This window comes from Taudactylus pleione, unplaced genomic scaffold, assembly GCF_031769625.1.
Source record: "Taudactylus pleione unplaced genomic scaffold, aTauple2 ptg000086l, whole genome shotgun sequence".
In the NCBI taxonomy this organism is placed as follows: Eukaryota; Metazoa; Chordata; class Amphibia; order Anura; family Myobatrachidae; genus Taudactylus; species Taudactylus pleione.
This window is the reverse complement of record NW_028284488.1, coordinates 23,167,251-23,180,765: the sequence shown is the minus strand read 5'-3', so window position 1 is coordinate 23,180,765 and position 13,515 is coordinate 23,167,251. Positions and strand designations below refer to the sequence as shown.

The 13,515-nt window shown below is 48.2% G+C and overlaps 1 protein-coding gene across 1 annotated transcript in view; it reads left to right on the top strand.

The window, feature by feature from the left end:
- The window catches only part of DCLRE1C (DNA cross-link repair 1C), a 44,392-nt gene that overhangs the window by 5,627 nt on the left and 25,250 nt on the right, over positions 1–13,515 (top strand). Inside the window, exons 2-5 of the mRNA XM_088468786.1 lie at positions 2,183–2,234; positions 4,080–4,164; positions 4,705–4,764; positions 12,021–12,076. Coding sequence (XP_088324912.1) covers positions 2,183–2,234; positions 4,080–4,164; positions 4,705–4,764; positions 12,021–12,076 — 253 coding nt within the window. The remainder of the gene's footprint in view (positions 1–2,182; positions 2,235–4,079; positions 4,165–4,704; positions 4,765–12,020; positions 12,077–13,515) is intronic.

Genomic DNA, 13,515 nt, shown 5'->3' with positions numbered 1-13,515 from the left:
TAATCAGTGCATACGCACAGAAACTGTAGCACAAGATGCAGACACCCAGCGGTATATTAAGACGCCCATCTCCCTTTACTCAAAGCCTGATCAGTACGCAAGATAGCGTAAACATTGGTAACATTGGACCCATTAGCATAATAGTGGTTGACCTGACCTGCCGCAGGATTTTGTCCACTTCCTGTGTAGAGCTTACGATATGGCTGCGTATGCCGCCACACTGTAACTGTTTCCCAACGCACTGGCACGCCTGCATCCCCCTCTCAATCACTCTGCCTTGGGTCTGCGTAGCCTGTGCTCATGCAGTTCCCATCGCAGTTGGTAGTTTGTGCAGTCTCTTTGCGTTGCATGCGTAGTACGATAACATCGGCCGAGTGCGTGCGTTCTCTCCTTTGCGTTTCTTGCTGAATCAGGCCCCCTGTCTCCTCAGCAGTGTGCACAGCAGTTGCTGGACCAGTCACAGACAAAATGCTCTGCTCCTGGTCTTCCCTCTTAATTTATGATTGTAGTTGCCTGTGCTGAAACACCTGTCTCATCAACTACATAGTTCAACACAGGTGACTGCAATCATGCATTAGGTGGGAAGTCCAGGAGTAGAGTGTTTTGTACCTAATGGAACGGGTCATGTAGGAGGATAGGCAAACACATCCGTCCTATCAGGTGGAACCTGTGGTGATGAGAGGCAGACGCAAGGCCGCAACTTCTGTCTGACACTTTTTTTTTAAATTTAGCGATTTCAGGAATTGGTGGCAGTAATCATGGGATTAAAATCCTAGAATTTTGAGGCTAGATCCCAGGATTGGCATAATAAACATAATTGTGAACATTCTCTAAGTGGTCACATGTGACATGAGCAAAGCAGGTGAACCGTATGTAAGCATGACTCCTGATATTGAAGTAAATCCTTACTTCAGTAGTATTTATCTAATGCTAAAGGTGCATACACACGTAACGATTTTTTGAACGATTTAACTATGTCGTTATCGTTTAAAAACTTGTTCAGTTTCTGAGTTATAACTATGAGCGATTATGGTTCATGCATGTTCCCGTTTGTAGTTCATTCTGACTGACCAACTGAACAATTTTCATTAAGGGAAGTTACAAAAATCTTTTGTAGTTCAGAAAATCGTTCACAAAATCGTTGTGTGTGTGTATGCAGCTTATGTAGTTAGGATTAAGTTCATCGGCTGTTGGTGCTGTTTGATACAAACTTAATCCAAATCAAACCTGGATGGGTACATATAGCCACAAAATAAATAAATCTCCTCATTGTGTGTTTGGTTGCAAAATTTAACATATTACCAACAGAATTTAGCCTTCAGAGTTTCCATTCCTACTCCAAATGCACCACACAGCAAAATTAAGTGACCATCATTGGCCTAACTGTTCATAGACTAAATTCTGGAAAATGTGAACTTACAAAAACAGTGAGAATGGCAAAGTAAAAGTGGAACCCGAAGACTGTATCATCGGAATTTCACACCTCTGCAAAATGGCTTGTTCTGCTGTGAATCTCAGCTACACCTCAACAGATTCTGTGGCTCTCCAGCTTTGGCCGGTATTCAATTAGCAGCGAAAAATTTTTGGACGCAAAAAAACGGGTATTCGGGTCTTTTTCACCAATTTTTTTTTTTTCATGGTATCCAATCCCTTATAAGTGTTGGCATCGGTGCTAAGTGGATAGCCCCGGGCGAGGTAATTAGTCTCGGTAATTTACAGTGGATAATAGGATACCGGCCTTTGTGTTCGCAATTACTATTAGTTCTGGGTTATTAACTAAGTATCATAGTAGTTGAGAAATTCCATTAAAGGATCCATGCAAAATAATTATTTTCTACACCCCTTCAACTACAGTAGTAAAACGTCTGCAATCCCTCCACCAGTAAACTATTTATTACCTCCTCTGTTGCAAAGTTTTAAGCCTTAAATTGGCATAGAATGGCTGCCTAACCATTGAAGCTCAGATTAAATGAAACCTGCAGCTTTACTAGTTTGCAGGGGAAGAATGGATTTTAAACTGTTATATTTTTATAGAGTTATCCTTTCAAAGTAATATGCCAACGACCCAGCTATTAAGTCCGACAACTTTCCTATAAAACAAACATTTTTGAGTGTTTTTAAGGTGATTTCAGGTAGTTGTATTATAAACACATTTACGTGTTACTTTTTTGTGTTTTTGCAGATCACATGAGAGGACTTCGAGCTCCCCTCTTGAAACGAAGACTACAGTGCTGGTGTGCTATTTGTATTATAAGTTTGTAGACTTTCATTAAAAAGACATTAACTTCAGCATTTTGTGTTCAATCTGTTTTTAGCAGTAGAATTGTGCTGGACACAACAGACTGAGGTTTACATCAAAGCTTGCCACTGTTCATTGTGCTGGCCCACAATTGCATGTTTGGTACCAAAACAATAATTTACACATAGTGGTAAATGTGATTAGAGGCTTGTTATTCTCCCGTGATCCATCTTCTTCTGACAGCACTTATGGCCCATACCCACTAGACCAGCGTCTTTCAACTAGTGTGCCGTGAGCGGTTGTCAAGTGTGCTGCGGCAGTCAGCACAGCGCACTTGTACTGTTGTGTGTTTTATTCCTGTGGAGGCCAGTGTGTGTGTGTGTGTATTTTTTATGTGGAATCCAATGTGTATGTTTTTTCATTGGTCATGCACACCGCATAGCCAGATAGTGTGCCTCGGGTTGAAAATCACTGCACTAGATGACAAATTGGAAGATATGAACGGTAGCGATATCGTTCATCACGTTTAATTTCGTCCAGTGTGTATGCAAGACATCGTCACCGATGCACGCTCCCGCAGATCGTTAACTGTCTTTTATCGCCTGTACTTACAGAACCTGACGATATCGTCAGATTGCCCTGCAAGTACGGGGATGAGGGAGGGTGCTGTCACTGAACAATATCGTTAACGATATTAATCATTGTGTTTGCTCACTGTCGTTAACGACACTGAGCCCGGCAGTGCAGGGGAAACACTTAATGATATCACTCATGGAGCATATTGTTAAATGTGTATGTGATTTTAAATGGTAACAATAGTGTTCACTCTAGCTCTGGCGGCAGGCAGGGCGTCGGAGCTAAGAGGGCACTTCCGCGTGAAAAGGGCGTGGTCATTGAAAAGGGGACGTGTCTATAAGACGCGTCCCCTTTTCGTGACTCTTGGGGGTGTGCCCGGCACTTATGGACATGCCGGGCACCCTCCAAGCGCTGCTGACAGGTAGAATAGATGCCGGGCGCATCTATTCTCCACCCGCAGGACACTGCGACCCGCGGGTGAAGACTGCAACCGCAGGCTGTCTTAGCGAGGCGCTGCACGGTGAGGGCAGGGCGCTTTTTGCCCTCCAGAAGGAGGGCAGGGCGCAGCGTCCCGCTAAAACAGCCTAGCGGGAAAGCTGAAAAACATGTAGCTGATAATACGCATGGCCATAGTTTGTCCAGTTTTGTTGCGGATCATGGTGCACTGGCCAAGCAGCAAGATTGGCATTTGTGAGCAGCACTCGGTTCTGTTGCTAAATAGCTGAATTGGTTATCAGTCACATCAGCTAGGTTTATTTAGTGAATGGTGCAAGCTGTCACCAGAGTGGGTTGTATTTGCTATACAGTGATATATTATTGATATACATTTTGTTAACATTGGTTTGAGTAGGAGAGATCCTTGCAGCCCTGAGAGTGGTTCCAATATAATGTGCATATGAACCACCAGGGGGGGGGGGGGTGTGTGTGTGTGTGTGTATTTTTGGGAGTCCCAATTCCAAAAGTAGAGTTTTATGTATACATAAGTAGTTCCTCTCTTCCTTTCTAATAATGTGTTTTATGTATTACTTTTGGGAGCACCACTGGTTCTTTTCTATGTTGACCACACATGATTATATGTAAATTTGTACTATTCATTAATTAACACCCTATATACATACCTGTCTAATATCTTTAGTTCACTATAAGTGGGAACCAGTGCACCTATCCAGCCCCCTTTCTTCTGTTGCAAAATGTTTAGTATAATGAATGCTTAGTGAAATTGAATAACCAAAAAAGTCACACTGTGTTGTTTTATATATTGTAGCCTGAAGGTTTACCTGTATTGTTCCCCAGTCACAAAGGAACTTCTTCTAACAAATCAAAAGTATGCATTTTGGGAATCTCGAATAGTAAGTACTTTACGTTTCTTCTGCTAAGTACCATTCTTTTAAACACTGCAACAAATACTAGGAAATTCCATGTATTACTGGGCCATGCTTTCTTAGGACATATCCAACACGTTTCTATTGTTGTGTTTAGATGGAGCACAAAACAAGAATGTACCCGGGAAATAGTGCAGTTGTGATGTCTATGATGGGCACGCAGGCAGCTTGTAATGTCTGCGGCATGGCTGTTGCAGAAAGAAAATGGTGTCTGTATTGCTTTCTTGCAGTAAGCCTCAAACCACTTACATCATTGCTGTTTGTGTGGACATATAGATGTAATGGCACAGAGATAAATGGCACTATATCCTCCAAGTGTGTAGATGACGATGTCTTATTAGAAAGTTACTCTGTTTATAATGAAATAAGCCTTTATAAAAAAAAAAAAACACTACCCCTTTGCTGGCCTAAACATGGCAGGATGTGTGACCTGTACACCTATTGGTGACAAGTGAAACTGGTGCAGGTGTGACGTCAGTAATGATGATTTGTTCTGTCTGCATTTAGAGAGCAATTGAAGTGGATACTCCAACTCAGATTTATTTGATTGACGAAGCCACTGATAATGTGAGTATTTGTTTATTATTGTTTGTTTTCCTGCTAACTTCTCATTTGCTTGCTAAATATTTATCATGTGTCAGTAAATTTACTAACACTGCAAATATTTGCAAACGTTTACCTGTTAGCAAGAAGAAAAGAAAAAGAGATCAGTAAAAATAGTGACCGTATCTGATGGTACTATGGGCCTGATTCAGAGCCGAACGCTCTGACCAGAGCGCTCGCTCTGAATCAGGGCCCTCCTCCATGAAAATGGAGCGTCCTCCTGGACACTCGCATAGCTGTGGGTGACCACCCACAGCTTATGCGAGCGTCCATGATGATGGTCAAGACCATCGCGACAATCAGGCTTGCGACGGAGACCCTGCGGTAGGGTTTCTACTTCAGGGTCCATAGGGGGTCCACAGGGTTGACCTTGGGGTATAGCTGGATCTGGATCCATGGGCACCACGCAGTTAAAGCTTTAGCTGCTCCCAGGATGCACTTGGGTCCGTCCTCCTCTATACCCCGCCCCCGGCCACAGCACCTCAGTTTGAGTTGGTGCCCAGCCGGAGTAGGGTCACCTGCGCAGGGGGGCTGCAGGAGCAGCCCCCAAAAGCTTTCTATTTAAAAAAAAAAAAAAAGAGCCTGTTAGATTTTTATTTTAAAACAGAGGCTCTAGTGTGGCAGCGACGGGCTGTCTATGCAGACGCCCACGCTGCCGCTCTCCTTCCCCGCTGGCGCCGCGACGCCAGTACTGCACTGGGGATCGCGGCGGGAGGCCAGAGTCCGTACTAGCCGGACTCTGGGTTCCTCCCTGGACTGCTGCCGGAGTCGCCGGGGACAAGGTAAGCCGCGAGTCGCCGATTAGCGGCAGCTCGCGGGTTTTGCCTGCACATGCAGTCCTTTGCCCCCGATCCTAGGGGACAGACCGGGGGCCGCTAGCGGTGGCGGCGGGCTCCCCCTCTGAGGAGGAATAACCCGTGGGACCACTAGACCACCAGGGATATATGGCAAGCGGGAAGCCTGCAGCCCTGGGGTTAATATGCTAGCCAGGGGAGGAAGCCTTCTCTGTCAGCGGCTCCTCCCCTCAGCTCAGCGCGCCTTTCAACACAGAGTCTGGCGTCGTTGAGCTGCAGATTCCTCGGCCACTCCTCCTCTGAGGTCTCCAGCAGCCATTTTCTCACAGTGGCAGCGCAGATCTTCAGGGAGCACGCGGACCGGTCCCCCTGTGTACCTCTCCCCTGATTAAGGACAGCGTACACAGCACTATAGCCCTCCCAGACACTGAATCTGGGCAGGTTGATTGTAGTGTAAAGGTGCAGTGAGTATATCTTCCTGCATGGTATGTGACTTTTGCTAGTGCTGCCTGTCTGTGCTTATTTTCTACTTACTGTCAGCTTATACCTATCCCTTTACTTCTCCTACAAGCCCTACAGGTGTGTGGGGGAGGGGCGTTTCTACTGACCTCACTTATATAGATCACGTATTTGTGAGGTCCGTCACATACAGTTGTGTGCTACTCAGTGCCATATTGTGGGCTGTTGTTCAGCACACCGGTGAGTGCGTTTTACTTCTACCCTGGTGCCAGATATATAATATATTCTGTCATGTCAGACGAGGAGGTTGAGCGCTCAGTGGCTCCGGTGTTGGCCTCCTGCGGACGCTGTTCTGCAGGAGTAGATAGGGAGGATTTGTCACAGGATGGCCTGTGTAGTCGATGCCAGGTGGCTCCTGGCCCATCCAGACCTTCTCTGGCGCAGGAACCACCGTGGGCGATGTTTTCTCAAGTGCTGGTGTCTATTGCGGACCGTCTGTCGGTCCCGACTGCTCTCCCTACTAGGGCGTTGCCCCAGCCGACCATCCCCCATTCCCCGGGTGTCCCGCAGTTATTGCGGAGTCCTCCTGGGTCTCAGTCGGTGGGTCCATATGCGGGGTTGCCTATGTATATACAGGCTTCCCCTGTGCCGCAGCAGCCTGTGGTACCTTTTCAGGCCCCTATGGTGACTCCTCCACCCTGGGTGGATGTGCTCTCCAACTCTGTGCAAAATTTGGCGGCCGCTTCCTCGGCTTTTCAGTCAATGTTGCAGACTGACATGCCTTCTAGGATTTCAAAACGCCCACTCATGACACGGGCTGCTCAGGTATCGGACTCAGAGGGTTCCTCAGATGATGGGGAGGTCCCTGATGACACTGACTCGGACGCCTCGGTCCAGGAAATGGATACCAAGTCGTCCATTAATGTGCGAGCACTAGTTAGGGCGGTGCGAGCTATTCTTCTTATAGAGGATGAGGCACCGCTTCCTAAGTCGAAGTTTCCTAGTTTCAAAAAAACTAAGGTGGCTTCTGCGGTGTTTCCCCTGTCGGATCAGTTGACGGATCATATAGCGGTAGCTTGGCAGGCGCCCAGTAAGAGATTCCTTCCTCAGAAGCGGTTGGCTTCTAATTACCCCTTCCCTGAGGCACATTGTAAAAAATGGGAAACTCCACCGGCGGTGGATTCCCATGTCACCCGTTTAACTCGGGGCGCCACCTTACCATTACCGTCGATATCCTCGCTGAAGGATCCCACGGACAGGAAAGTTGAGACTTGCTTAAAGTCTATTTACTCCCTCTCCGGGGCGGTGGCCCAACCGTCCATGGCCATCTCCTGGGTGGCCAAGGCCATTGAGGGGTGGGCCAATGCATTGGAAGATACCTTCCCGGACGACGCTCCAGATGTCCAGCGGGCGTTGTTGGGACAAATGAGGGACGCTGCTTCTTACATTGGAGAAGCTTCTTTAGATGCTAGTCTGCTGACCTTGCGGGTATCGGCTGCAGCGGTGTCTGCCCGCCGATCCTTATGGTTGCGGTCCTGGAGAGCGGACTCTGATTCAAAGAAAGGTCTGGAGGCCTTACCTTTCAATGGGGAATTACTATTTGGTCCGGACTTGGACAAAATAGTGGACACCCTGGCTAAATCCAAGTCGGCCTTCCTCCCTTCGGCGGCACTGCCTGCTAAGGTTCGGAGTTCGGCTTTTCGTTCCTTTCGGGTTCAGGGTAAGGCGAAAGGTCAGTCCTTCCCAAGACAGTCTGCGAGTAAGACGGCCTCTAAACCCAAGAAGCAAGCCTGGAGTGCTCGGCGCCCTTCTTCCAAGCAGGAAGATAAACCTGCGGCCTGATGGGACGGGCCTCCCTCTGGGGGACCTCAGAGTGGGAGGCCGACTTCTTCTATTTGCCCAGTGCTGGCACAATACCACCACGGATGCCTGGGTTCGAGAAGTGGTCTCCCAGGGGTACGCCCTGTCTTTTCGGCACAGACCACCCCACCAGTTTTTCTGCACAAGTCCTTCTCAGGACAAGACCAAGGCGTTACAGGTTCAGGAGGCTATAGAGTCCTTGCTGAAAGCAGGGGTCATTGTTCCCGTTCCTCTATCACAACGAGGGACGGGGTATTATTTGTCTCTGTTTCTGGTGCAGAAACCCAATGGTTCTCATCGCCCTATCCTCAACTTGAAGTCTCTGAACAAATTCCTCAGAGTTCCCAAGTTCAGGATGGAAACGTTACGTTCCATCATTCTGGCGATGGAACCGGGGGATTACATGGTGTCCCTGGACATCCAGGACGCCTACCTCCATGTTCCGATAGCATCTTCACACCAGCGGTATCTGAGGTTCGCTATCCTTCAACACCACTATCAGTTCCGGGCGCTACCCTTTGGTCTCTCCACGGCACCGAGGGTGTTCACGAAGATTATGGCGGTCATGGCCGCACATCTTCGGAACCAGAATGTACGGCTGCTGCCGTACCTGGACGACCTCCTGTTGCTGGCGAGCTCCCCGGAGGTACTGCTTCAACATCTCCACCTGACGATCGCTTGCCTGCAAGCACACGGGTGGTTGATAAATTGGAAAAAGTCCTCTCTGATTCCATCACAGCGGATGGTTCATTTGGGAGCCCTGCTGGATTCGCGTCAGCAAAGGATCTTCCTGACTCCGGAGAAGGTCGCCTCCCTACAGCTGCGGATACGCAGTTGCCTGAGCCGTTGCCGCCTGTCGGTCCATTCGGCTATGAGAGTTCTGGGGTCCATGGTGTCGACATTCGACATGGTGGAATTTGCCCAGTTCCATTCCCGGCCCCTGCAGGGGCTGATTCTATCAGAATGGAACGGGTTACCTCACCGGATCCGCTCTCAGGTGCTGGTGTTGTCTCCGGACGTTCGGCTATCTTTGGCTTGGTGGCTTCAGACAGCTCATCTGGTCGAGGGGCGCCCATTTTGGATCCCGGACTGGGTCCTGCTCATGACGGATGCCAGTCTCCGGGGTTGGGGGGCAGTGACCGGCTCTTTGTCGCTTCAGGGTCGTTGGTCAGCGGAAGAAGCACTTCTCCCCATCAACATCCTGGAACTGCGGGCAGTATACAAGGCCCTGCAGTCGTCCGGCCCCGCTCTTCACGGAAGGGCGGTACAGGTGCAGTCCGACAACGCCACCACGGTGGCGTATATCAATCACCAAGGCGGAACTCGCAGTCAGGCAGCGATGTCGGAGGTGTCTCGTATCCTGTCTTGGGCGGAGGGTCACATTCCAGCGATCTCGGCGGTCTTCATCCCCGGAGTCCTCAATTGGGAGGCGGACTTCCTCAGCCGTCACGACGTGCATCCCGGGGAATGGTCGCTTCACCCAGAGGTGTTTCAGCTACTCGTGGACAGGTGGGGACTGCCGGAGCTGGACTTGATGGCCTCCCGTCACAATCACAAGTTGCCTGTTTACGGGTCAAGGACAAGAGACGCAGGTGGACGCGCTGTCGGTGACATGGACGTTTCACCTGGCGTATCTGTTTCCTCCGATATCCCTGCTTCCTCGGGTTCTGCGGAAATTCAAGCAGGACGGCGGCATGCTCGTTCTGGTAGCTCCGGCGTGGCCCAGACGTCCTTGGTACTCCGATCTCAGGAGCCTCTCCATCGACCGTACCTTCTTCCTCAACGTCGGGACCTGTTGTCTCAGGGGCCCTGCCTTTACCCGGATCTGGGTCGGCTGTCTTTGACGGCGTGGCTCTTGAGACAGCCGTCTTGAGGTCTCGGGGCTTCTCCAGTTCGGTTATTGGTACCATGCTCAGGGCACGCAAGCCTGCTTCAGCACGGATTTATCACAGAGTGTGGCACACTTACTTTCAGTGGTGTGAGTCCAGACATTATGATCCTCAGGTGTTCAGAGTTTCCAGGATCTTGGAATTTCTTCAGTCAGGATTGGATCTCGGCTTACGCCTTGCATCTCTGAAAGTTCATGTGTCCGCCTTGTCCGTGTGGTTTCAACGGCGGATTGCAATACTACCAGACGTTCACACCTTTTTCCAAGGTGTTCTCAGGATCCAGCCTCCCTTTGTGCCTCCTGTGGCTCCTTGGGACTTGGCGGTGGTGCTACGGGTCCTGCAGGGTCCTCCGTTTGAGCCTCTTGAGGCGGTGGAGCTCAAGTGGCTGACATTTAAGACGGTTTTTCTCCTGGCAATTGCTTCGGCCAGGAGGGTGTCTGAATTGGGGGCGCTTTCCTGTCGCCCTCCTTTCCTGATTTTTCACCAGGAGAGAGCGGTGCTCCGCACTCGTCCTGAGTTTTTGCCCAAAGTGGTCTCGAAGTTCCACATTAATCAGGAACTTGTTGTGCCAGCTTTTCAGTCCCCTGATCTTTCAGCTGGTGAGACTTCCTTAGATGTGGTCCGGGCGCTTAGAATTTATGTAGACCGGACGGCTTCGGCTAGGAAGTCTGATTCCTTGTTTATCCTCTTTGGTTTTCACAAGAGGGGTTGGCCTGCCAACAAACAAACGTTAGCCCGTTGGCTTCGTTCCGTTATTTGTGAGGCTTATGCACAAGAGGGTTTACCTGTGCCAGCCTCTGTTAAGGCTCATTCCACTCGTTCTGTGGGTCCCTCTTGGGCTGCAAGACGTGGCGCTTCTGCTGTTCAGCTGTGTAAGGCGGCCACTTGGTCTTCAATTCAAACGTTTTTGAGGTTCTATGCGTTTGACACCTTTGCCTCTCAGGATGCATCCTTTGGGCGCCGGGTACTCCTTTCAGCACAGGAGCGTCCCCGCCCTTAGTTGTACTGCTTTGGGACATCCCCAAGGTCAACCCTGTGGACCCCCTATGGACCCTGAAGTAGAAAACAAGAGATATGGTAAGAACTTACCTTTGTTATCTCTGTTTCTACGAAGTCCATAGGGTCCACAGGGCGCCCGCCCTGACGCACCTGGCTTCAAATGGGCTGTGTAGCTGGTCACCGGTTTTCCGTCTCCCATTTCTGTGAGTATGGTTTCTTGTGTGTTCCAGTCTTCCTTCTCTCTGTTTAGTCTCCTCCTCCGGCCTTGGCTGCTTACCAACTGAGGTGCTGTGGCCGGGGGCGGGGTATAGAGGAGGACGGACCCAAGTGCATCCTGGGAGCAGCTAAAGCTTTAACTGCGTGGTGCCCATGGATCCAGATCCAGCTGTACCCCAAGGTCAACCCTGTGGACCCTATGGACTTCGTAGAAACAGAGATAACAAAGGTAAGTTCTTACCATATCTCTTGTTTTCGCTGCCGCAAGCCCTGGAGTGATTTTGGCTCTATCAGAGCCAAAATCACTCCCACTGACATCACTAGTGATGTCAGTGGGGCCGGCTCCAGACGGTAGGCCTCCGTCTGGCAGCCACGCCCACCAAAGGGGGCGTGCTGTCAATCAACATCGACAGCACGCCCCCTTTGGTGCGAGACCCAGAGCGACGGAAAGCTCGTCGCTATCCGGGTCTCGTGCATGCGCAGTGGGGCAACATCGACCCGCTTGCGAGCATCCTGCGCTCGCGAGCGGGTCTGAATGACCCCCTATATTTCACGTACCATTCACCACCCCAATGCTTATGAACATCTCTCGATTTTTCAGCCTAATGGGCAGATTGTGTTAGATCTAATTTCTGCTCACAGTTTATGCAGTTGCAGAATCAGGCCTACCGTAATGGCCCAATACACGCATAACGCAAATCTTTTATGTCCAAGTTTCCTGTAAATACGGTGTAAACTGACATATTTCAGCATAAATGTTGGCCACCAGTAAATCTTTTACAACTGTCAGAGAAGAATATTTTATTTTTCCAAGGCTGTGGTAACCTTGTTGAGAATCCACACACAAGTACTGGAGACTGGTCTGCCCATATATTTCAGTAGAATTGTGTATGCTTGTTCTGGTAGTAATAATGAAACAATTGGAAAGGTAAAGATTTGGAAAGATATAAAAAATATATACAGGTATTTTATATTATTTGTAAAATGTATTTTTTTTTTCCAGAAAGAAGCTGTTTTGGTCACACTTTTACCAGCGGGTCACTGTCCAGGCTCCGTAATGTAACATACTCAGTAATGCTTTTTACTATGGCTGTTCTGTTTAAACAATATTGCTTCTCTTTTCCCAAGAAAATGTATTTAGCCAGACCTCCCAAAACATCTTTACTTATATTGAGGATAAGTAGAAGGTGGCTACTTGGTTCTTTCTTCATTGACCCTATTTGTTTATTCAAAGATAACTATATGTACAGTGTGGTTAGTGACTGTCCGTAACAGAAATAAGGCAACTTTGCCCACTGGTAACAAAAGGGAGAAAGACCGAGAACCTTAAATCGCACCACCAGAATTTTGTCCACTGGTAAAGCAAAGATAGAGGTACATGATGTATAATTTAGAATGTCTGGGTATAAACAACTAAAATATATCACTATATATCTTGTTACCCCACTACTAAGCCCCATTCCCTCCTCGTTCTGTCTGTCACCTCCAGGGCTGCCAAGAGAAATTCTGGGCCCGGGTACTGCAACATCCTGTGGGACCACATCATCTATGGCTGCACCCATTTGTGAGTGGGTCTAGCATGTGAGATGCACCCACTCACAGGAGCATGGCATAGCACCCAGCAGCTGGAACTAAAGTAGTCACTACTGTATTAGGATGGCGGGACAGTCCCATAATAGCTGCATTTCTTGTCAGGCTGTATATAGATGCTAAAATGTAACACACAAATTAAAGTGCTTCTACTTTACTTTGTACATCTCTCATGTAAATAACACAAACAATCTATTTTCTATCATAGAGATAGATGTATGAAGGACTTAATTTTTACATAACATCAGGTCGTCTTATACACACACATTCCGCAGCACATATCCTAACCCACTGCTCCATGCTCCTTCTTCACTATCTACCCCTCTGTGTCGCCCCTGTCTATCTGCCCTTCCCCTTTAGAATGTAAGCTCTCACGAGCAGGGCTCTCATCCTCACGTGCTTCTCCTCCCCCTACTTATAGTATAATTTACTCCAAACTCCCTACAATGGCACCTACCATCTGGTTGCTCATGTCCTGCTGCTTGTGTTTTGCAGCTGAGTTTATAACCTTGTCCTTGTCCTGCATTGTTTTGTATTACTATTAACTGTTTTTCTTGTGTGCTCATTTATGTACTGTGTAAGGCGCTGCGGAACCTTTGTGGCGCCATATAAATAAAGGATAATAATAATAATAATAATAATAATATTACATTAAAAATACCCCTGTATGTCCCCTGAGTGACTAGAAGCAAAAATCAGCTTACTAGTACCTTTCTAGTGTTACTAAACTTGATAAAAATGGGTTTCAGATAAAAGGTTCCACACCTTTTATAGCTATACATTTATCAAGTAAATATATGATCTCTCATACTTGTCATTTTGGAGATCCTTTGTCTATTTTGTCCATTTATATGGCTCATAATGTCAGTTTTTATTTGATAGATTTTTCAGTAAACTTTTCTATTAAG